The sequence below is a fragment of the Panthera pardus genome, unplaced genomic scaffold, assembly GCF_024362965.1.
Source record: "Panthera pardus isolate Hobbes unplaced genomic scaffold, ASM2436296v1 HiC_scaffold_22, whole genome shotgun sequence".
NCBI lineage: Eukaryota > Metazoa > Chordata > Mammalia > Carnivora > Felidae > Panthera > Panthera pardus.
In genome coordinates this window covers 22,225,476-22,250,168 of record NW_026526788.1, presented here as the reverse complement: position 1 = coordinate 22,250,168, position 24,693 = coordinate 22,225,476, and the positions used below count along the sequence as shown (strand labels likewise).

Here is a 24,693-nt window from a genome sequence, read left to right as displayed (position 1 = left end):
GTATTCATTCTATTTCATATTCTTTCTTCTGTCTCTCCTTCTGTACTCTTAATCTCATATTATCCAAATTATCATTTTTCTCAAATCAGTTGAATTAAACAAACACTTACTGAGCCCCAGTTATGTATCAGGCCCTACTCTGAGCAGTTTCTTTACCAATATGACCACTAAAACCATTATTGGCTCATTAAAAGTGACCATCTAACCAGTTTTCTCCTTTTAACAGTTACTTCCTCAGAGTGCCTGGGTGGCTCAGTTGCTTAAGCATGCTACCCGTAGATCTCAGCTCAGGTCTTGATCTTGGGGTCTTGAGTTCAAGCCCTGTGTTGGGCTCTGCACTGGGTGTGAAGCCTACTTTAAAAACAAAATTAAAAAACAGTAGACTTTCTCAAAAGGGCAATTATAATTCATTAAAACCTTAGAATCTTCCATGGTTGGCCAGCCATCCAGCTGCTGCCAAGAAGCAGTCTGCTCTGCGTTTTATGGAGGTTCCTGACCCCCCCACCCGGGGAAGCAGAGCTCATGACAGCTTTTTCTCTTCCTCTTGACCCGTCACTCAGCAGCTCTCTTAAACCTTTCTTGATGCTTTCAGGGAGATTCCAAACTAGCTCCTCATCCTGGTAAAATCATTCTTCACCATATGCTCCAGATTTCTTAATGAAAACACAGAGAGAGAATTAAAAAAAAAAATACATTGCTTTATGGTGCCCCTTTTAAGAATATCGTTTTTATGAATTTGATTCATAAAATTCAAATTCATAAAATTTATGAATTTGATTCATAAAATTCAAAATTCAAAAAATAAAAATTCAGTTGGACTGTTGACTCATCGTTAAAGCAGGCTGATCCTCTCTTTGCACTTTTGAGCCTCCCCTAAGTCACCACGATGGTGCAGAGCCTGCAGGAAACTGCTTTTCGGATAGAGAGATTGGCTTGTTGGGAGATTGAGATGGCATGGTCACTAATATTGCCAAGGTGGCTCGTGCCCCAGTGTCTAAGGTTAAACCTGCAGGTAACCAGTGTCTTTGGTGGATCAACATGAGTAGCTAGTGAGCTATAAATGTGTGCCAGCACTCTCGTTTGCCTGGATGGATTTTCAGTAGGCAGGTTGTGTTTAGAGAAAACCAAGGAGAAAATAACATGTTAACCGGCATAAACCGTTTGGGGTCAAAATAACAAGCCGGCGGTGTTTTTGCACTTGTGTGAGACATAAATAGAAAACTTGAGTTTCACTTAGGTTTAGTATGAAGTTCCAAACCTCTCGCTTATGCCTGGGCACTTCGACGAAGAGCCCAGACAAGGGGGAAACGGCCTGAACCCCTCTCCCCTGTGATTGCTCTGTAACTCTCTTCTTCCAGAGTTTTATAAATGGACACTGACATGGACTACGAAAGACCCAACGTTGAAACCATCAAGTGTGTGGTCGTGGGAGACAACGCCGTGGGGAAGACGCGCTTGATCTGTGCCAGAGCGTGTAACACAACGCTAACGCAGTATCAGCTGCTGGCCACCCACGTGCCTACCGTGTGGGCGATCGACCAGTACCGAGTGTGCCAGGAGGTAAGACGTACAGAGTTTCTTTAGACTCCTAAGGGCACATCACTGCTATTGCCAGTCGGATTTGATGGCACATCCCCTGCTATTGCCAGGGAGTACGGGTAACTTGTGCATGCGAAAGAAAGCTTATGTGTTTAGTGCCACAAGAGAAAACAAAAGTAAAACGCAAACTCGGGCGTATGGCTGCGGTTTCTTGAATGAGGAGGGTTTGGGTCACGTGATTCCAGAAAGAGAATTAGGACTTAGCTCAGGTCCTGTTAGATGCAATGGCAAAACTAAAGGCAGGTGGGTCAAGTGAGGCTTGAGGTGTGCTGACCTGGACATCCTTCTCCTGAGGAGCCTCTGAGTGACACTGAGCAGGACTGCACTCTCTCTCCTGCAGGTCCTGGAGCGTTCCCGGGATGTTGTTGATGAAGTGAGCGTTTCTCTCAGGCTTTGGGATACTTTTGGCGATCATCACAAAGACAGGCGTTTTGCATATGGCAGGTAAACCAAGACCAGTGTAGTGTGTTTGAACCTGAATACAATTTCCTTTTCCAAACCTGCAGCTGCTTCATAAAGCAACAAAAGCCACATCACATGGCCTTGAAATGTGTTGGATTCTGCGCTGTGTTTAAGAAAAAAGAAAAAAAATGTGGAATTTTTTCTGATGTCAAGAAAAGCAGTCTGCCTTGACGCTAGGTTCCTCCCAGGAAGTCCCTCATTTGAAACAACCAGTGTTAGTCAAACTGGGACGTTAGCTAGAGGTTTCTGGTGTGCCCTCTGGCCCCGGCTGCTTTGATGGCAGGTTTCCTGAATGGTACTTTATTTACCTTTTGCTAAAATGTTTTAAGTTATTTCAGCACTCGGCCACCCCACTTCAGAAGGTCTCTTTGGTCTTTTCCTGACCGCATTAGCAGAGTCTGATGTTTTTCGCTTTGGGCTTTGTTATCTGAAAGTCTATTATTTTTATTTGAAGGTCATTTTTGAAAAGAAAGAAAAATATCTCTGAAATCCTTCACAAGGCACGTTTCCAAAATGAACTGAAGCACTAATGTGTATTTTACATTAAAAATCAAGCAAAATTCCAGAAGAAGGAAAAATCAAGTGAAATCCCTGTAGTAAATCTAGAAGGACATTAATAACACTAGGAACATGGTCAAATTGCCTTAGAATATTCAGCAACTTCTTGCCACCATAACTTAAGGTCTTTCTCTCGATGAATGTGTTATAAGCTATCAAAACCCAGATAAAGAGATTTTCTTACCTCTTAATTGTAAATTAACACATTTTATCGTAAGTTTAGAATTTAGGTGTCATGAATCAGTTGTCCCTCGTTAACCTCAAATGTCCTGTTACCTCGCAGGATTGGATTAGGCAGATACTCCAACCACATGAGTTACTCCTTGGCATTGAGATAATCATTTCTGAAAGCACCTCTATTCCTTTTTTTTTTTTAATGTTTATTCAGTTTTGAAAGAGAGACAGAGCACAAGCGGGGGTGGACAGAGAGAGAGAGAGAGACAGCATCCAAAGCAGGCTCCAGGCTCCAAGCTATCAGCACAGAGCCTGATGTGGGGTTCGAACCCACGAACCGTGAGATCATGACCTGAGCCGAAGTCAGACACCCAACGTACTCAGCCACCTGGGAGCCCCACACATTTCTCCAAGCCGGTGGCTCTCTAAGGCTCTGAGCAGACTTTTATTGGCATTTATCCAAGTGGTCTGAACCACTCAATAAACTGCTGAAAGGGTTTGCCCTATTCCTAAGAAGTTGTTCACACCCTGAGAGAATCTGCCACTTAGACCAAGGATGTTCGTGGGGACTCAGAAAAGGGCATCTGGGAAGTAAAACATCGATGTTAATGTCCCCTTGGTAATGAGGACTTTTGAGATTACTTTCCAGAGTTGTAGATACTTTTCCTCTCCTTGAAAATCCTGTTTTATCATTTCTTTTCTTTCCATGGTGTTCTTGATTATTATATTAGTTGCCACTTTGTGGTTTTTCTTTTGTCCAGTTATTCCACACATACAAACAATAATAGTAAAGTGCCACTTAAGGACCATGCAGTTGGATTTGTAATATCTAAAGCATCATAAAATGATGACTTTAAGCAAAGTAAGGATGGATGTGATAGATTTCTGTGGACATTTTGCACCCTCACTTCCAAACAGCTGTCCGAAGATGATGGGCTTATTGATGAGCTTACTGAAGGTTTTGGGTTTAGCTGCTCTGGACCGTTTCATGTTGCCACTGGAATGTTACACAGTTGAAAAGAACGAGTTTTAACTTGGCCCCGAGTTTTACTTGGTTTAATGTAACGCTTATCTTTGGGTAATACAAGGGCTGCTTCACTGTCATGTGAGATTCCTGCTTAGGATTGATTTAATGGCATGATGGCCTTCATAGATCTCACACTGACAGGCATCCACACTGGGCCTTGTCCAGCTCCTGATGTATCTGGAGTCACTTCACCACGTGTCATGCCTGTGTTTGTTTATGCCCAACAAAAATAGGCTGCTCTTTCATGTGACTGCATCAGTTCAGACTGCATTGTTCTGCCCCCTTGTCTGTAAAGCTCGGTTCTATCAGCTGTAACCTGTTCCTCCTTTGATGGAAACAGGATGTGTTTTCCAAGCCAAGTTTGATTCTCCGAATGACACAGAAGGGCTTCAGGAAACACTCCCATGTTTCTGGCCCAGCTCTCCGTGGGCCTCACTTTATATGCATGTTTGTACCTTGTATTTCCTCTGTCCTCTCCAGTTCTCCACAGCCTCACAGGTGTCCTGCCACAGACCGCACTACTGGTAAAGAACAAAAAGCAGAGCTGTTCTGCCTCAGCCTCCAGCATCTTTCTGTAAATGCTAAATATTATGCAATTCCACATTGATGTAACACCAAAAAAATTGCATTTTGTGGAAAAGTCTGATGGTAATAGGAGTGCCTTTTACTTGATATAGGGTTCTGGCCACTGTATTTCATTGCTTTGCAAGAGCTGATCAATTTCTTGATGACTTCCATTTTTAGCTTTGTGTCATTCGTGAAGGAAAAAAATCCTAATTACAATTTATGACAGTCCATTTGGTTTGCAAACCTGCTTTTTGACAGATGTTTTTTACTGTACTTGGTGTGAATGACAAATCAGTGGGATGTGATATATTCTTTATACCTGGATGTATTTGGAACCTTTTTAAAATAATTCCTGTGATTCTTTTGGTGACAGTGAGAGAAACGAGAGCCCTACCAAGATGCCTTAGGCCTCATCTTTGGTGTCTTCTGCCCCTAAGAACCACAGTGGTTAATAAGTTGTCCCCTCAAACATTGTCTGGTGTGGACAGGCTCCACTTGCAGTGTGGATCCTGTAGGCCACGGTGGTGTCGGTCTGCCTACTGGAATTTGTATAACTATAAGCAGAAGGGCGTTAATCTTTCACCCCATTTTTCAACCAACTGGAATAATAGCTCCAATTTATCAAAGGCTTATATGTGCCAGTCAAAATATTAGGTGCCTTGCCAACATTATTTCAGTTAATCCTTTCAGGAACCCTAGAAGGCAGAGATTATCTCCATGCTACAGGGGAGGACAGAGCTGAGTTCTTTTACTCCCGTAACTTGCCCAAGAGTGAGTTTCAGAGGCAGATTCCAACCCACCTCTGCCTGAATCCCAGCCCCCACTCTTTCTTCTGTACCAAGCTACCTCAGCCTCATTTTAAACAGATGCGGCTGCAACCCACCCCCACATTGACGAGCTGGGTGTCTCTTTGCTCTTCAGTATTTGTGCGAAGGCTTAGAACTGGAAGAGGCCTCACAAGGTCATCTAGGTGACCCCTTTTCTTCAGGAAGGGAAATCATCCATCCAAGAAAAAATGTTGAGTACGGGAGTCCTTCTGTGGATGGAGAAGGAAGGTGGCACAGCAGCCTCAGCACCACTTAACACATTTAGAATCCGTCAAACCCTGTCTTGTCTGGAGTGAAGGACTCCAACTCTCGCAGCCTTTCTTCCCACCACCTACTTTCTATCCACTTTGGATGAACTTTTTCTGGCTCTTTTAAAATATCAAGAACAAAACTATACCTAGTAACCAGGACTGTGATCAGCTGCCCTTTTTTGGCAAGAAAACAGCCTCTTTTTAAAGTGGCGGCGGGGGTGGGGAGGCGCGGGGTTGGAGCTGGGTGGCTCAGTTTGTTGAGCATCTGAGTCTTGACTTTGGCTCAGGTCATGATCCCAGGGTCATGGGATCGAGCCCCGCATCAGGCTCCACGCTGAGCATAGGGCCTGCTTAAGATTCTCCCTCTCTCTCCCTCTCCCCTCCTCACACACACACTCTCTCTCTCCCTCTCTAAAATAATAAAGGGGTATCACTCTCGGTTTTTCTCTCAAACTATTATAAGAATGAAATGTTCACAATTAGGCACTAAAAAGGGAGACAAGGAGGGTGGGCTCTGCCTTTCAACAGGATATCTGGGCCCCTGTCCCTCTCGTATAGTCACCCCACAAGTAAATAATTACAAATTTTATGTTTCCTTTCCTTGAAAACCTCCAGCATTGATCTGTCTCAGGATCGGATAACCTTCAAACACATCATAAAGCTTGTGGCACTGAAGGTGGTGATAACAACAGCTACAATTTAATCAAGGCCGGGCCTGTGCCTGATGCCCACCACTTCATTCTTGTGGTGACCCTGCAAAGTAGGCTCATTTCACAGTTGAGCAAACAGGCACAGAAAGGGGCCAAGGTCAGTCAGCTAGGAAAGAGTAGAACTGAACTTTTCCTGCTAGTTCTGTCGGACTCCAGAACCCATACCTTCCCTTTCCACCGTGCTGTCATGGCTGGTGATGATGGCTGATGACAGGCTTACCTTAAATTTATCCCTAGTCCAGTCTAATTTGTATGCTGTCCTATGTGGACACTGAAGACCAGTATTCTCCATCTGTCACCAGCTCTAGTATGCCATTGTGCCTCGTAAATTCTTTAATACATAACAAATAGCTTAATTCTTTGTATAGCTAAACATGAGTGCTTTCATTTTCATTAAAAATAATACATCCAAGTGAACTTTCTGAGAGTGAGTAGGAGCCTTGGGTCCTTTATATGGCATGCTTTCCCCTAAAAAAGTGAACTTAAACATGCAGAACCTTGCCCTTACACCCCACAGTTTCTGGGCATATTTTCTGTTCGGTTGGAACTCATTTATTAATACAGATTATTTTCACACGCGGATTTTTCTCAAATGTTAGCTCCTATGAGAAGTGCAGTATGTGTTTTAAATGATAATATTAATCAGAGCCATGGTTTCTGTGTGTCTATTTAGATAGGTCTAGTTTCATGCTGAAGGCACATGTAATCAGATACACCATGAATACATCCCATTTTGAATGCTTGGTTGAGGCTCTTTTAAAAATTCAGGACTATGGGTGACCAGTGTTTATGTGTTTGTCTGGGATTGGCTGTACTTGTGGTTAATGGCAAGGGGAAAAGTAGGAAATGTCTAATGTGTCCAGATAGGGTGCTTTGAATGAGCTCTTCTTGTCCCTGGCGCATTATAAATGCTGGGCCAGAAGTAACATTCTAATGACAATTTCAGGACAGCAAAAAGCCTGTTGGACAGTGAAATATATCAGGTGGAGGTGAGCCTGGGCCAGGACTAGGCTGAGGCAATAAGGCACTCACATTGGGCATAAAATATAAATAGTAATAACTTTTAAAAGATAGGATCACTAATTTTTTCTTTCTGCTTCAAACTCAGTATGGCTCAGTATGGCAAGGTTACTGGTCCTGACTTTATTTAATATTTTGATATTTTGTTCACCAGGGATTTATTTTGCCTTAATTTTGTTTTTTATTTGTTTGTTGTTTTTTTAATATTGGGCACCTGGATTATGTAGTTTTTTGGCACCTCATTGAATTTTGCACCTGTGATAAAGGAGTCCTACTCACTCACAGGACTGTCTTCGCTAGAGTCCTGACCCCCATGGTAGACTTGAAAAGGAGGAAAGTTCACAATGCATGTACTATATGGAAAAGTAACTCAAACCACGCTTCTAAATGTGGGCACAATGGGATCTAGGAAAATTATTGCAACCTTTGTCCTAAAGTCCTGTGTCCTGCTGTGGCCTAAAGGTTTGCCCAGGTTATAGAAAACTGTAGAAAAACCAGGGCACCTGGGTGGCTTAGTCGGTTAAGCATCCGACTCTGGCTCAGATCATGATCTCGTGGTCCATAGTTTTGAGCCCCGTGTCGGGCTCTGTGCTGACAGCTCAGAGACTGGAGCCTGCTTCAGAGTCTGTGTCTCCCTCGCTCTCTGCCCCTCCCCCACTCACGCTCTGTTTCTCTCTGTCTCTCGAAAATGAATAAATGTTAAAAAAAAATTTAGAGAAAAAAACAAAACAATAGAAAGACTTAGAGGAATAAGTAGCTAGACCCAGAAACAGGAACCGTCGTTCCCTAAAAGGTTGAACTAAATTGCAGGTTTAAGTATGCCCGCATATGCTGGCTATTCTGATGTCAGAGTTCTAGGGAGAGGTAAATCAGCACATTTTAGCCAGTCCCTGGATGATTATAAAGCAGGTGGTCCTCAAGGCATGCTTTGGTAAGCACTACTGCGGAATCATCATGATTATCATGCTCTTTACTGAACCTCAGCCAAAAGGGAAGAATCTCTTAAAGATTAGAGACAAAGCTTTTAAGTGAAGAAAACCAGAGGAAAGGAACACATACTTTGTGATATCATGTCTATAAAATTCCGGAAAATGCAATCCATGGTGATAGAAAGTAGATCACTGGTTGCCTGGGAAAGAGGACGAAGAGGGAGGGATGGATTGCAAAGGGACACAGGAAACTTTGGAGGTGATGGAAATGTTCATGATTTTGATAGGGATGATAGTATTGGGGTGCGTACGTAAGTCAAAACTAATCAGACTGAACACTTTAAGTGTGCAAAGTTTATTGTATTTTTTTTTTTTAAATTTTTTTTTCAACGTTTTTTATTTATTTTTGGGACAGAGAGAGACAGAGCATGAACGGGGGAGGGGCAGAGAGAGAGGGAGACACAGAATCGGAAACAGGCTCCAGGCTCCGAGCCATCAGCCCAGAGCCTGACTCGGGGCTCGAACTCACGGACCGCGAGATCGTGACCTGGCTGAAGTCGGACGCTTAACCGACTGCGCCACCCAGGCGCCCCAAGTTTATTGTATTTAAATTGTATCTCAATATTTTTTAAGTACAAGTATTTTTATGAACAAAAAAATCTATTATGTCTGAGGAAATGTATGTGGTAGACAACATATGTTTTAATTTATAGAATTTAGAGTTAATTCTCACTGAAATACAAATTATTTGTGTGCACTTAGGGCAGGAAATGGGACAAGATCCTTAATAGAAGAGTATGGGAAACAGGATGGTCTTGAATCTCAAGACTCAATAATGAAACACTATCAAATTGTCCCCAAATCATGCTGATTCCCTTTTCCCAGAGATAAGCCCTCAGCTGTGTGGATCAGAGTCTGACCAAGTGGCCTGTGTCTTAGGCTGTGGTTATGTTTGTATCTTTTTCTAAGAAGATACATTGGACCAGGTACCCTGTGATAGCTGACCCCACAGTTCCCTGAAAGTTTTCTATTTCTCTGTTTCCCCATCAAATAGTAACCATGTGGTCTTTTGTAGTTGGTTCATTCTGGAACTGGAGGGTGCAATGAGAACCTGTGGGAATGTACAGATGACCTTGTCTGTTTTGTGCTCATTCACCTTGGCTGAGAATCAGGTGCAGAGCTGGACGAGAAGTGTCCTTTCCCTGGGTGAGGTAGCTGCGCATCGGATATGAGGCTCCACTCCGGTTTGTTTCTGACTGAGTCCCAGCCTGCCTGTCCAACCTCCTGTCTTGCTCCAGACATAACCCGATATTTTAATTGTGTATGGTCTGTAGCCTCTAGGCCCACAAATGTGCATTACACATGCATAGAAATTATACTCCCACCTGCCTATTCTTTACCTACTTAATTACCACAACTATTCTAAGACTTTAGAATAAGAGGCACAAATTCCCAGAAGTCCCCTCCATACTCTCCCCCCAACTCCCTGTTACCTTCAGGATCCAGGTGAAATGTCCCTCCTTATGTTCCTCAGGACTCCTTGACAAATCCCTCTCATCACTATGATCACACCACTTGAAAGTTGGCTCCTTCATCATCTTCTTCAGTTGTCCTTATGCTATGACTCCTACTATCTGTAGAACAGGAATTTTGTCTGTCTGCCCTATGCGTGGGCGTGGCACATAGTAAGAGTTTAATGAATGTTAGTTGAATGAGTGCATGAATCTGTCCATCAGTCTTGTACATGGCAGGCTCTTCTAAGGCATTTACAAGGAAATGCCATTGTAACAAACTCCAAACTATTTCACTAGGTTGAATTTTATGTTTGCATTTTTATAGTAAGAATCACAAATCATGTACCTATGTGAAAGTGACAAAGACAGAAAACACTGGTGCCTAACCTCTCCTTAATGAATGAGCAAATGAAAAGATGATCTAGGAGATGAGCTAGACCAGGAGAAAAAGAATGGAGGTACACTGACCCACACCCTGAAACCCACCTTTTCTCCACAAATATTTTTAGATTTGTGAATTATTTTTGTAAAGCCTTGTTTGAAGGAGTATTCCTTTTTTCTTTTTTAATATGAAATTTATTGTCTAATGGGTTTCTATACAACACCCAGTGCTCATCCCAACAAGTGCCCTCTTAAATAGAAAATTACTTATGTCAATACTAACGATTTTCCAGTTGTAAGGTTGTTTGTCCTCTTAGTGTCATTTCCAAGATCCTTATAAGAATCATATTTTAGGGGCACCTGGGTGGTTCAGTCAGTTAAGCGTCTGACTTTGGTTCAGGTCATGATCTCATAGTTCAGTTTGTGGGATCGAGCCCCACATTGGGCTCTGTACTAAGAGTTCAGAGCCTGGAGTCTGTTTTGGATTCTGTGTCTCCCTCTCTCTCTGTGCCTACCCTACTCGTGCTCTCTCTCTCTCTCTCTCTCTCTCTCTCTCTCAAAGATAAATACTGAAAAAGCTTTTTAAATAATCGTATTTTTAAATTTATTTATTTATTTATTTATTTATTTATTTATTTATTTATTTTAAATTAATTTGCCCAAAGATGAGGGCAGTAAGTAAAAAAATTGAAGGTGGATTATTACTGCTTTGTGCTTAACCAAAACAAATAAACAAAAATGCATCAGACTAAATGCATAGAAAGGATTCAAAAACTTAAATGTGGTGGAGATTTGTAGATTGTGCACTAAAACACCCAAACAAGATTTCCGTGATGCCAGATCATCCGGCAGACAGAAAACATGCCGTGCTCTGTACCACCCTCAGCCTACTGTCCCGCACTGTCCTTCCTGCTCTGAACTGCTACATCTCATATTGTGACCAGAAGACAAAACATCAGAAAGCTGGAATTTCTTTGTCCAACTGAGCCCTGGCCCCAGGATGAATCTGTCCTTGAGAAACAACAGTGCCAAATGAGATAGCAACAGGACTTGATTGATGAGTGGGGTCACTCGTGTTCCAGGACCTAGACAGATGCTGGCTGCTGCCCAAACACTGGTCACATGACTAGGAAAAACTGTCCATTGTGGCAGCCCAGAAAAGCATTGATGGCCTCAAAAGGTGCCATAGAGACATGAATAATGAGGCCACTGGAATAGGTAAGGAGAATAGGACATACACATTGTTCAGTATATTAACGTCTTGTGTTCTGCCTTCTTACTACCTTTTTTTCTATTACTACTTAATAACTGCAAGCTTGACCAGTTGGGTCAAATAATAGCTAAGTGTGTTAACTTCTCATCAGTTTGTGATGTTTCTATACTATAACATTCTGATGAGGAAATATATTTCAGCACTACAGTTTTCCCTTTTACATTAGGTGGTAAGAAAAAAGAGACTGTTGAGTAATTCTGCAGTGTCTTCCGAGGATGATTCTGTTACTAGCTTTCAGCAGTTATATTTCAGTTAACGACATGAGCTGGTACACCAAAAGGAAAACATCTCTTGATGAGAATGTTCCACAATTCTTATTGGCTACAACATATAAAATATATCCTGTGGTGACTTTTGAACCCGTGATCATATTTGTTGGACAATAATTGGTAGTGTAAAGTTTACAGAACACTTTCACAGATATGTTTCTTAGTGAACCTTATCAACAGTTCTATCAGTAACTTTTAATATTGGCCATTCATTAGGTTTCCAAAATCGTTCCACCACTTTATTCTTCCCCTGGAACCCCTGTGTCCCCAGCCTAGATATCATCTGAAGGACAGTGCTGAATTACAGAAAGATAAAGCAAATTAGCAGATTGTCTTTTCAACTTATCACCTTGGCTATCTTTCTATCTTACTGATTTTTGTTTTTAGTGTTTGCTATGTTTTTTTTGAAAAAAACAAGATGGTCTGTGAAATAGAGGGTGTTCCCTTCAGCCTTGATTCTGTGTAACACAGAAATTAGTGGGTTGAAAGTAACCTATTTCTTTACATTTCCTTTGCTTCTGGAGATTATCTAACTCCATGAAGTGATCGTTAATACATTATTATCCCAGTGTTATAAAACTATCCAATTAGATGGGGTAAATGGACTTTTTAGATAAATTCCAATAATTAAGAAATATATATTAACTGGTTAATCTCTGCTGTATACCAGAGATATTATATGGCTGCCTTTCAGCAGTAATTGTCTGAAGAAATATAATAGCTCACATAGTGTTTTCATTCTTTATTAAAACGTATTCCATAACTGACTTACTATACGCCTGAACTCCTTTCTTTTAGACTTCAGGACTGCAGACGTATTTGCATCTACGTCCTTTATCCTTCAATATCTAGAAGGCCTTTTTACTTGGTAAACAGTCATTGGGAGCCTCTTTTGTCACAAATGCTGTGTTATATATACACCATGCAAGAGGAACTAATAGGAATGGAACAAAGTCCCTGAAGAAGAAACTCAGGGTACAGCAGGGAGACAGCAACATAATAATTACAGTTCAGTGTTAGAGATGCTAAAGTACAGATGTCAGCACCAGGAACAGGGAATACAGAATCACTCAGCACAAGCTCTCTAGCATCATCCTTGACTCCTCTTGGGCATATCCCACACGCGGTCCGTCAGCAAACCCTGCTGACTCTCCGCTGCACGAATATAGGGAATGCGGCCACTTCTCACCACCTGCACTGCTCCCAGGCCAAAGTCCGATCGCCTCTCTCTCGGGATTGTCACCTTTTCACTGGTTCCATCCTTCTGCCTTTTCCCCCTGACATGCCCCCTCCACCACCACCATCACTACCACCAACACCACCACCACCATTTGGTCAGCTCTCCTGTTCAAACATAAATTATGTTATTCCGCTTAAAAAATCCCAACGGTCCACCAGTTCATTCAAAGTAAGAGCCAGACCCCATGAGGCCCTCCCTACCTCGGTCCAGCATTGCCTTCCTGAGCTCAGCTCCTGCTATTTCCCCCCTCACCCAAGGGAGACAACCTGCCTTAGAGCCTTTGCATGAGCTGTTTCCTTTTCCACAGGGCTCTCCCCCGTAGATAGCAGCATGTTAGCTCCCTCACCTCCTCAGGTCTTTACTGAAATGTCAGCTGCTCAGTGAGGCCCTCCCTGGTCACCTCATTCCAAAAGTATCTTCTGTTCCCTAATATTTCTGTCCTTCTTCCTTGCTTTATTTTCTGTTTGGCACTTGTCACTACCTAACACAGCACCTAGTGTACATATTTTTCTTGCTTATTGTCTTTGTTCTCCACTAGAATATGAGCATGAAGATAAGCATGAGTGATTTGTATCTTTAATTGCTGTATCCTCAGTGTCTAGAAGAGTACCTGATACATAGTGCATTATCAGTTAATATTGCTGAGAGGAATGACTGTGTATTACTATTGGATAAGTGGCATGGGACAAGTCCTTTTACCTTTATGAATTCAGAGAGGATTGCTGAGAAGTCTGGGTAAAGTCTCTTTACCCTTTCACTTCACACTTTCTTGTGTGGTGGAATGATCTTGCTGGTTTTACATAGTTTCCTTTCAAAAGAGTTAAGGAGCTTAATCCCAGAGACCTCCCATCTGGCATTCAGGCTGATATGGAGGCTTTCCTGTATCTACAGCTAGTCTTGCTCTCAGGAGAAAACATGAACAGTACAGGAAGGAAGTACCTCCATCATTTCTCTTCAGGGAAAGCCAAAAAGGAATGAAAATGAGAGATGGTGTTGGGAAGGAATTTATTACCACAATTTCACCTTCTCCTGTTAAACAAGCCTTCTTTATGTCAATGCTTTCTGTTCTCATTGACTAGGAGTTAAATAAGATTTCTTCTAATAAATTACTTGTGCTTCACTCAATTTCCCATGCATTCAACTTATTCTGATGATTGTATGAGATTTAAGAATATACTAAAGGGAGCTTAGATTGCTCAGTATGGAAAATGGTATATTGAGTGAAAAATAGCCAGTTTCTATTGGATGATAACCCACAACCTTCTGTGGTAGAGGCCAATGCCCCCTGTGATATTTGTATCGTGATAGAAGAAGCAACCGTTCTTAAGACTCAAGTTTTATCTATCTCAGGCTTTGGTGGCATTGGTGGGATGTTGATATGGCTTTCCTGCACTTAAGAGCGTGCATTGCTTTGGCTACTCAGTTTTGGAGGGTGGGGGAAAGACCGGTTTAAAGTATTGCTTCCTACTAAACGTGCAGTTATGGGCTTAGAAGAAATAGTTGCGCATGCTAATCACTCCCAAATCTGGATATATTGCAGGGTGTTTTGACAGTTTTCCCCACATAACATCTGTACTTAAGAAGCCTCACTGCTATTGGTAAAGTATTGACTTGATTTCTCTGCTCACATCCAGGGCACTGCATGGTCCTGCCCTGCTCTCCCCAGATCCCCTGCCAGGCGCTCCCCTACAGACCTCTCCATCTTCCATGAGTATGAGCTTACAGAGCCATTCATCTCCTGGTGGTTATGTTCACCGATCACTGACAACTCCCCCTGCATCTCATACACACCGGGCTGCTTCCCTACTAAAATTCTCCAAAGCCACGTGTTACACATTCCTTTTCTCTGCCATGCTCCCAGCTGTTCTGTGCTGTTTTGATCTGTTTGCATAGCGCTGTCAGACTACATGCATGAAAGGTGTGTTGTTGACTTGAATGGTTTCAAAAATGTTTCTGTAAAGAACCTACCTAAGTTGTAGGGGGAGAAGGAAGCTTGAAGCCCCAAAGGTGGAGGTCAGGGACTCCTGCGTGAACCTTTGCCAGAAGGAGACCTGTGCTCATTGGCAAAGGAAAGAAGGCCATTAAAATGTGATTGTGATCTCTACCAATATAAAGGATACAGGAGTTTCTACTCGAAAAGGAAATAATAAGCAGTACTGACATATAAAGAGGTGGGGTCCTACCACAGAATGAAAGACTTTAAGGGGCATATTAACAACGACATACTTATTGGTCACCAAGTGTTCGTCAGCAAGAGACTCAACCAGGAATTGGCCTTTTGGAGAAGGGCATTTGGCCATCCTGCTCACAGCTATGTGGAGGACCAGATGGAACCCACAAACGTTCACAATGGCCTGTCAGACTGGCCTGATGTTGGGCTCTTAGATAAAGGATAATTTAGGTATTTTTCCTTCACTTAACCAGATAAGAAAATGCAAAGGCAGCCCCCTAGCCGACAGTGGTGGCGGACTGGATGGGACTAGGAAAGGAAAGATAAACCAAGGAGATAAGAGCACTTGTGTGATAGGAAAGAACTTGGAAAATCCATTCTTAACAACACATTTTTTTATAGTGACTATCTACCCTTTTTCAACCACTTCTTCAAAGGATGAATTTGGTATTTCAGATTGGAAAAGCAGCATTGCTTCTGGTCCTCTCTGACCTTTTCCCACCATGTTTGCTATATTTGACTATAGATATTACAAAGACAGGCCTTGGGAACTTGTACGGCCTTTGCTGTTTCAAGTCTAGCTTGGGCCAGGATATGTGGGCAAGATGCACTGTGTTCAGATTTTTTTTTCTTTCATCCTTCAATAAAGATTGGTCCCAACTTTGCACACACTTCTTATGTTATCCAAATACCTTTGCCAATTTTTTACATGCTATCTTTGGCCGGTGTTCTCCTTGAAAGATAACTGAAAAAAAATATGCTGTCTTGTTTGTTTAATATCTGAAGAAAAACTGGTACAACTCAGGTTGGCTTTATCAGCACAAGCATTTTTGGAGGACTTGGGCCTTCTGTGACCCACCCACCCCCCCGCACCGCTGCCCTCTACCCCTGTATGAAGCAAGATCCGCAATTATTTCCACACACAGATTTACTTTGGATTATTTTTTACTTAACTAATCAAAACATCATTGCATGGGCATTATTTGATGTGTTAGTACCCTAGAGAAACTTTTACAGTAACATTTTCCCCTTAGGGAAAAGAAATTACATTTTTCTCCCCAAAATAAACATTCCGTAGGCAAGCAACTGAGACCCTGCACGCTTTAGTCCTTTGTAACCCTGGCTTGCTTTAATAAAGCCACTTAGCTGGGTCCACAACAACAACAAAAAATTCCAAACCTCTTCCTACCCCTTCTCAGTATTCAAGTTCTGGAGTTTAGAGTTTTGTCTACTCTGTGCTTTGCTTCTGCAAAGAATTCTCAAATTCTTGTGCTTTCTACTCCAAATAGCTGTAGGACGCCATTTAAATCCTATCAGATTCTTTTTACAGCTGAAATAGGAACCTGAGGTCATTTCTAGGCTAACCCTGCTGCATAATATGTGAGAATGCCCTCATCACACATTCCCCTCCCAATTATTTTTAAACTCAACTCTTCAAAGTAAAAAAATGTAACAGAGCCATGGAAGTGGAAATGCTAGAACCTGCCTTTTTCTTTTTATCTTTCACAGGAATGGCATTTTTAAACACGAGCTTGTGTCAGACACTGAACAGTCTCCACACAGGAATGAATGTTTTGATTAAAAGTTATTTAATAGCTCTAGTTCCTTGGAATTCTGCCTAAAGGGGGAGATATTCTTAGCTGCAGGTCCTGTGCCTTCCTTGACTAGATAGAAAAGAGGCTAAAAATCTAGAGGGAATATGTGGTGTTCTCAAAATAGTTACTTGATTGTATATGTGTTTATATCGCAGAGAATACTGCTATGTGAAGAATTAGGAATTAGAAAAGAATAAGGAGCAATGTGTCAAAACAGCATCTTTCTGTAGCTCTATCACTACATCTGCTGATTCCCCAGCCTTTTGGTTAAAATCAGGGTTAGGGTACTACGTTATTAGGGCAGGCCAGAAAAACTGGCCTCTATAATTTCTATAGAATGTTTTCTTAACTTGCATTCATATTTAGATCAACAACAGTTAAACCAAAGACGTTGAAGCAAGTTGGTAGGTAAAATATGATCTTATTTCGTAAGTGCTTTGAGTGTAAAGTAATGGAGATATATTCTCATAGCCCCTAACTATGCATTAAAAAAAAAAAGGAAAAAAATTTCTTTATTCCAAGGATACAAGTAGAATTTTGACTCAATAAGTTATTTTAGCTTCAAAGGTAGTGTTGCTGCGCTCAATACAACCTCTTCTCTTTATCATCCTTTTGAGACAAAATATTTACATAACATGGAATTATTTTTCTAGCCATCCAACAGCATTTCATGCATTGAGATATTGCTGCGACACAGTTAGAAGTCGGGCCCTCCGGACCTGTATTGGGTGACGGCATTATGCTATTATCATCAAGAGATTCCATTGTTTCCAACCCCCAAGGTCCTGTCTGTACTTGTTTACAGGTCAACCGAATAGTAACTCGTGTGTGCTCAGTGGCTTGAGTGTTATCACCGTAACCTTGGCAACCGAGCCAGCTCTGATTTCAAAACCTCACATGCTGTATCATAAAATTAGATAACAGAATTGACATTTAGCTTCATGTCTGTCATATAAATTAAGCTCTGAGAATATTTCTTTTATAGCCATGTGCTTCAATATGGAAATAGGCGCCAATTAGAACAATTTTATGCATATACATACTAGTCCACATTTAGGTGCTGGGTACATTCCTCAATTCTTCCTCTACAATATTGAACCTCACATATTGCCATGTTAATCTCACTGTGCCAAAATTCACGGTGGCTTTGTTTCATGATCAAGATGAAGCTTATAGCAGAGCTGTATCAGATATCCTATATAAATAGGATTATGAATAATAGAAAACTCAGCTCCTAAAAAATGTAAAATTCAAAGCATTGCTGGGTACTGTTATTTATGCTGATTAGAAGTAAGGCTGTGCACAGAATATTCCACTAACTAAATCAGAATCCCGACGACAAGACAGGCTTCCCTTTCATTTATATATTTATGCATATTTTTACACATATTATATTTTCCAGTGTCTATGAATCTCTGATAATATCTTTATTTCAAGGACATTCTAAACCTGCAGATTAATACATTCATCTACTTTGAGTCCCAGGTCCTCTTTTATAATTTGTAAATATTTTAATCTCAGGATTTTCCCCTCTACTTGCTATGGTCTGATGCAGTTTTTCTGGAGTATAAATTTAAAGACTCAACTTGTGAATTACATTTAATGTAAGCACCCTGCAGTTTTCTGCATTGCAAATGATTATTTTTAGAAATTTTATGGTTGCCTGGATATATTTGTTTGTCTTCATTGATATGTAGGGGGAAAAAGCTCATTAATGATTTAAAAAGAAGGTGTTTTGATTCATCAACTTGATTCTTCTCATTACATAAACAATAAAGGCAATAAATTAACATCTAATAAAATTGTAAGAGTTTATTTCTGAATTTAGCTGCAAGATAGTCTTGAATCCTTGGGCATAATTTTTCCTGTTCTTTATATTCTTTTGCCTCAGTGTTTTCAAAGTCACCATTCAGCATATTTTAACCTAGATGATTGGTTTATAATTCTTATTAAAGATACCTTTTAGCAGCTGTCAAACACCATAATTGAACAACCGTTTTATGAAACGGTTCTTTGGCCTCTAAAATGGTAAGTTGTTATGTAAAAATAGAAGATCTTTATGTCAAAATTGACTGTAAAATACTTTTTCTTTTCCCCGTTTACCTGCTGTGTCATATATACCATTTGAGAAATCTGCTTCCAACATTCTCTTACTACCCATCCATCTAACTATTGCTAGTTTTCTGTTAAATACTACCTTCTTGCCATATATCTAGTAAAGAGTCAAAATTCCTGCAAAATCAGGACATTTTCTTTTCAGAAACAGATAAGTGGTTGTGCTCTCTACATGTGTGCTTAAGTGGGAAGAAGGGCAGAAATCCTTCTGTGTATTTGCTGACCCTGTACAGCAAATACCTGTTATGTTTTCAGTAATGTTTAAACTGTTTGCTTTATCTCATTGGGTTGAGTCATCATCACCTTTCTGTTTAAACTGGTAAAAGGTAGTTCTTATTATTTTATTTTATCTTGAAACTATTTCTTGTGATTAACAGAAATAGTTCAGCATGTTGTGGCTCCAGGACTGGATCAAGTTTGGGTAGTCATTTGTATTGTAAAAGAACATCTTTGGAAACTTTAATACATAGGCGTTCTGCAGTGCAATATGAAAATGAACTCGGGCTGTGTTTGGTGCTGGGATGTGGGGGCTTATCCGGCTGTTTGCATGACTCCGAGATGTATTATACTATCCTTTTTTTTTTTTAATTGTGACATGATATGGCATTAGATGGATGGGGGAGGGGAGGAGCTGTAATGATAAAAGAAAAAAAATTATATGGAAATACAGCTTCTTTTGTGATTTCCTTTTAGGTCTGATGTTGTGGTCCTCTGTTTTTCGATTGCTAATCCCAATTCCCTAAATCATGTGAAAACCATGTGGTATCAAGAAATCAAGCACTTTTGCCCTCGCACACCTGTTGTTCTAGTTGGCTGCCAGCTAGATCTCCGCTATGCTGATCTTGAAGCTGTTAATCGAGCCAGACGCCCTTTAGCAAGGTAAGCCAAGGGACTCAGTATTTTGCTGTGCTGGCCAAATTAAAGTTTAGAGGTAACAGATGTCCCTGTAGCCTAGGGTTATGCTCTTCGGTGGTTCTGGGGCCCCATCAATCAGCCATATGCTTTAAGTTAGTTTGTTAATACTGACCCTTCTCGTGCTCACTGTCCCCTCTTAGGTGAGGAACCCATTTTTGTAAACTGGTTGGCCAGTTCTGGAAATGAATTTTATAATTGCAACCTGGTGTGAATAAAAGTGTCTTGGGGGCACCTGGGTGTCTCAGTCAGTTAACCGACCTACTCTTGGTTTTGGCTAAGGTCATGATCTCATGGTTCATGAGTTCAAGCCCTGAGTTGCACTGTCCGTGCAGAGCCTGATTGGGATTCTCTCTTTTCCTCCCTGCCCCTCCCACGTGTGCTTTCTCAAAATAAATAAATAATGTTTTTTAAGTGCCTTGAGGCACCTGGGTGGCTCAGTCAGTTAAGCGTCTGACTTCGGCTACACAAGTTTGAGCCCCACGTTCCAGCCCTGCATTGGGCTCTGTGCTGACTGCTCAGAGCCTGGAGCCTAGTTCGGATTCTGTGTCTCCATGTGTCTCTGTCCCTCCCCCACTCACACTCTGTCTCTGTCTCTCTCTCTCAAAAATAAATAAACATTTTAAAAAAAAATTTTAAGTGCCTTGAAATTTGCAAAATACTAAACAAAATAGTAGCTACTCATAGTAATGTCATTCTTGAAACTATGATTAGTTTAATAAAGTTAATGAACATTCAGATTGACTAGTCCCAGTTCTTGGCCCCCCAGAACATCAGGTTCATGCAAATACACATATCCAAGTGTTTTTAACCTTCTCGTTTCCCCCAATCCAACCTCTGAGAATATTTCATTCCCAAAATGGTGGTGTCTAGTTTTAAAACATCATATGGACCTATAGTTGCAAAACAGGAACACTGGTATTTAAATGTTACTAGTAATTGTTTTTAATTTTTTTTTAATGTTTATTTATTTTTTGAGAGAGAGACAGGGACAGAGCATGAGTGAGGGAGGGGCAGAGAGAGAGGGAGACACAGAATCAGAAGCTCAGAGCTGTCAGCGCAGTGCCCAATGCGGGGCTCAAACCCACGAACCGTGAGATCATGACCTGCACAGATGTTGGACACTTAACCGACTGAGCCACCCTAGTGGTGCTCCATCTAGTAGATGTCTTTTAAAATGTCACAACTTTAAAAATCAAACGGAGGGGGGATTTGTTTTACTTGTATAAAATGTGAATACCAATATTAGGGGGAAGTAAGAGTTTTTTAAAGCCCATGCCCCTTCCATATTCCTGTCATAAAAAAAATAACTTTATATATATTTTATGTTTAACTACATTTTTTGCCGGAGAGCATAACTTTCCCAAAAGTGTTGATATTAATACCTTCCTTCAATGTTTGCCTGATAGGCTTGTTGCAAAAATTTTGTACAGACACAGCTTTTTACACTCTCACAGCAAAAGCAAATAGTATTTTCTTTAGACAATTTCTGATGTTCTTGTTGCGTTTTGGATAAATTTTCTGAAAATGTTTCATGTTGTTTTCACAGTCCCTCTATTAAATGCATGGACTAGGAATTGAATGTTAGAAGCCACATAGAGGGAAAGGGGACTCACGGTGAGAGACTGCCCCTGGCATCCAGAACTTTCTGTGTAAAAGAATAGGCTGAGATAATCAGGCCTCACAACCATAGACGTGTGGAGGACAGGAGGAGAGTTACAGAGCACTAGAGGACAGCAGAGGGGACAGTCCCGATTCCATGAAGGAGCTGGTATTTGAGCGCAGCCTTGAAGAGTTTTGCCAGTTAGTGATTTCCAAGTCAGCCCCAGGAAGAAGGAGCACAAAAAGCCCAGAGAAGCAAACTTTGAAGTTAGGTCTTCTTCCCTGCACTTCCCTCTGCCTTTGCAACACCCTGCCTTTTTTCCTTGTGCTCTGTCCAGGGCTTCAGATCCAAACTGTAACCAGTATTACCGTATTTCTCCTAAGACCAGTGTGCCTTTCACACACATTACCTTCAATTTTGGAAGCCAAATATTTATTTAGGAAGATCAATTCCTAAGAGTATGTCTCAGCATCAAGTGTGTGTTTGTGAAGAATGGAACAACAAAGTTAATTATGTTCTGGAACCTGTCTTTTACTATGCTATGCCATAGTCACAGCACTATTCTGCCTGTACTGCTTCCAAAGGTTTGGCCTCCCTGGGTTTGGTTAGAATGTAAAGGGGCCTTGTGTGCCAGCCTGAAGGGCTGTGTGGAACCAGAGGAAATTTTTAAAAAGAATTACAGCTGAAAGTCATGCTTGTGTGATGTAAGGATGTTTCGTGCAGCAGTGGAAACTGTGGGCTGAAATGTGCAGAGTCTGAAGAAAGACAGTGCAGAGGCTAATGCCGTAGTCCAAGTGAAAGAGGCTGAGGGCGTGACTGCAGAGGCAGAAGAGAAAAGAAGCAGTTAGGCATGAAAGGAGAAGCACAGATCTGATGCAAGAGACTTAATTGGCTGTTGGATGGGGACCGTTTAGTCTAGGACTAGGGGCTTCTAGACTCTAACTGCTGGGCAGGGGTCTCTCTTCAACTTGCGAATGTGACCTGAAGCAAACCCTTTAGACTCTCTGCCTCGGTTTCTTCACTAGGTGGCATGCGAATAACACCCCTAGGGTTTTTGTGAGGCTCAAGTGAGAAAAGGTATATGGATTCACTGTAAAGTTATCAAGCAAAATGTAAGCATAACGTGGTGATGAAGATGCAGACGTCACAGTTGTGATCGTTGTAACAGCTAATATTTGTCAGGCACTCCCTGTGGACCAGGCACCGTGCTAAGCATATTATCTCATTTCAGCTTCTCACTAGTCCTTTAAGATGTAGGTGTTTATTATTCTTATTCCTATTTTACAGTTGGGAGAACCAAGGCTTAAGAAGGTTAAGTAACTTGCCCAGGATCAAATAGCAAGCAAATGGCCGAACTTCAGTTATTATAGTTACTCCTGAAAGCATTTTTTCCCCTGCAGGCCTGAGTCCTTTATATTTGGAAAGCTTGAGGTAGATCGATTTTTCAAGAGCCTTATTAAAAATCTGAATAAGGACTTTAAAGGCACAATTCTATTAGGTGCTTTCATAGGCCCTTGTTACCATTTTTTTTCCCTAAAATAAGGCTGATTATAATTTTTTTAAATACTCCATTTTAGGCCCATAAAGAGAGGGGATATTCTGCCCCCAGAAAAAGGCCGAGAGGTTGCAAAGGAGCTGGGCATACCGTACTATGAGACAAGCGTGTTTGACCAGTTCGGAATCAAGGACGTGTTTGACAATGCGATCCGAGCAGCGCTGATTTCCCGCCGACACCTGCAGTTCTGGAAATCTCACCTAAAGAAAGTCCAGAAGCCTTTACTTCAGGCACCATTCCTACCTCCAAAAGCCCCTCCGCCGGTCATCAAGGTTCCAGAATGTCCCTCCATGGGGACAAGCGAAGCTGCCTGTTTACTGGACAATCCTCTATGTGCCGACGTCCTGTTCATCCTTCAGGACCAAGAGCACATCTTTGCACATCGAATTTACCTCGCTACCTCCTCTTCCAAATTTTATGATCTTTTTTTAATGGAATGTGAAGAAACCCCAAATTGGAGCGAAGGAGCTGGTGAGAAAGAGAAGCAGAGCAGGGATTGCCAGGGGCGGGCATTGAGCCTTGACCCAGACGAGGAGCGGGAGAAAGGAACGCCAAGGACACCTCAGGCCAATCAGTGGAAGGCCTCGAGCCAGAACCTGTCCCAGCAGGAGAGTCTGGCTCTGGAAGGCGAGAGCTCGACTCCGGAGACACAGACCTTATCAGGCTGGAGCAAGGGGTTCCTTGGCATGCACAAGGAAATGCAAGCCAATCCCGTTTCAAAGCGCGTGGGCCCTGTCACTGTGGTCAGGATGGACTCCTCCGTCCAGCCAGGCCCTTTCCGGACCCTGCTCCAGTTTCTTTATACGGGACAACTGGATGAAAAGGAAAAGGACTTGGTGGGCCTGGCTCAGATCGCAGAGGTTCTGGAGATGTTTGATTTGAGGATGATGGTGGAAAACATCATGAACAAGGAAGCCTTCATGAACCAGGAGATTACAAAAGCATTTCATGTCAGGAAGGCCAATCGGATAAAAGAGTGCCTCAGCAAAGGGTCGTTCTCAGGTGAGGGGTCCAATGGTAAAGTCATCGATCCCTTTGGTTGTGATTTATCAAACATTAGCTGTTCCCAAATAGGCAAGAGAGTAACCGGCACTAACATGTGTCCATGCTTATTTTTTTATGTAACCTTCTAGTTTGCATGTATCCATCTATTTAATTCTTATCAGACTAATGGGCCAAATACTATTCCATTTTGAAGATGGGGAAATTGACAGGGAGGTTAGGCATATTGCCTCCAGGTTGTACAGTAGTAAATGGTAGAGCCAGGATTTGCACACAAGCTGCCCTCTGAAGTACCCTCACGGCGCTTCTCAGTTAGGTCACATTCCTCCTGAGCCTGCACCAGAGCCAGAGCAAGTCAGCTCGATGTTCAGCTCCTTCAGGCTCCCTTCCCTGACCACATCTGCTCTCCACTGACCTTTTGGCCTTGAAATCCTTGAGGTGATTTTGGCAACCCTCTGCCTTCATATCAAGGGTGCCTCATCTGTCCATTTCCCCCTCCCTATCCTTTCTCGCACTCTACCACCCTACACTTCTCTATTTCTCTTGCCTCTTCTTTATCCTTGATAACTATGCTGTTTGCTGACCACAGTGTCCTCACATAATTGCTTGTTTGTTTCTACTAAATTCTGAAATAGCCCTCTGTGTGTGAGTGTGTGTGTGTGTGTGTATTTCATTGTTAAAATTTGACTTCCTGACTTTTATTTACATGGATACTTCCATTTTGTCTTTATCTTTCATAATGCCTTGGTAGTACATATTTAGTACTATACATTCAGTAGTTGATTACTGAGTCTGTTCATTAATTTTAAAACTTATGAATAATATTTACTTGAAACATTGACCATCATGAAATAGAAACAATCATGAAAAGAAATGTTACAAACCTGCAGTAAACAATGGACCTTAAGTGAAATGGATTCAATCGCCCTCCCCTTAATGC

General features: G+C 41.6%; 1 protein-coding gene across 12 annotated transcripts in view; it reads left to right on the top strand.

The window, feature by feature from the left end:
• The window catches only part of RHOBTB1 (Rho related BTB domain containing 1), a 122,345-nt gene that overhangs the window by 82,241 nt on the left and 15,411 nt on the right, over positions 1–24,693 (top strand). For 10 of the 12 annotated variants that reach the window (XM_019444271.2, XM_053910330.1, XM_053910328.1 and 7 more), the window contains 4 exons: positions 1,359–1,560; positions 1,940–2,043; positions 19,375–19,560; positions 22,774–23,753. In XM_019444271.2, the coding sequence (XP_019299816.2) occupies positions 1,369–1,560; positions 1,940–2,043; positions 19,375–19,560; positions 22,774–23,753 (1,462 nt within the window). In that variant the 5' untranslated portion in view covers positions 1,359–1,368. Of the gene's footprint in view, positions 1–1,358; positions 1,561–1,939; positions 2,044–14,341; positions 14,400–19,374; positions 19,561–22,773; positions 23,754–24,693 lie in introns of those variants that run through there. The other 2 variants (XM_019444277.2, XM_053910332.1) reach the window with 2 other exon arrangements.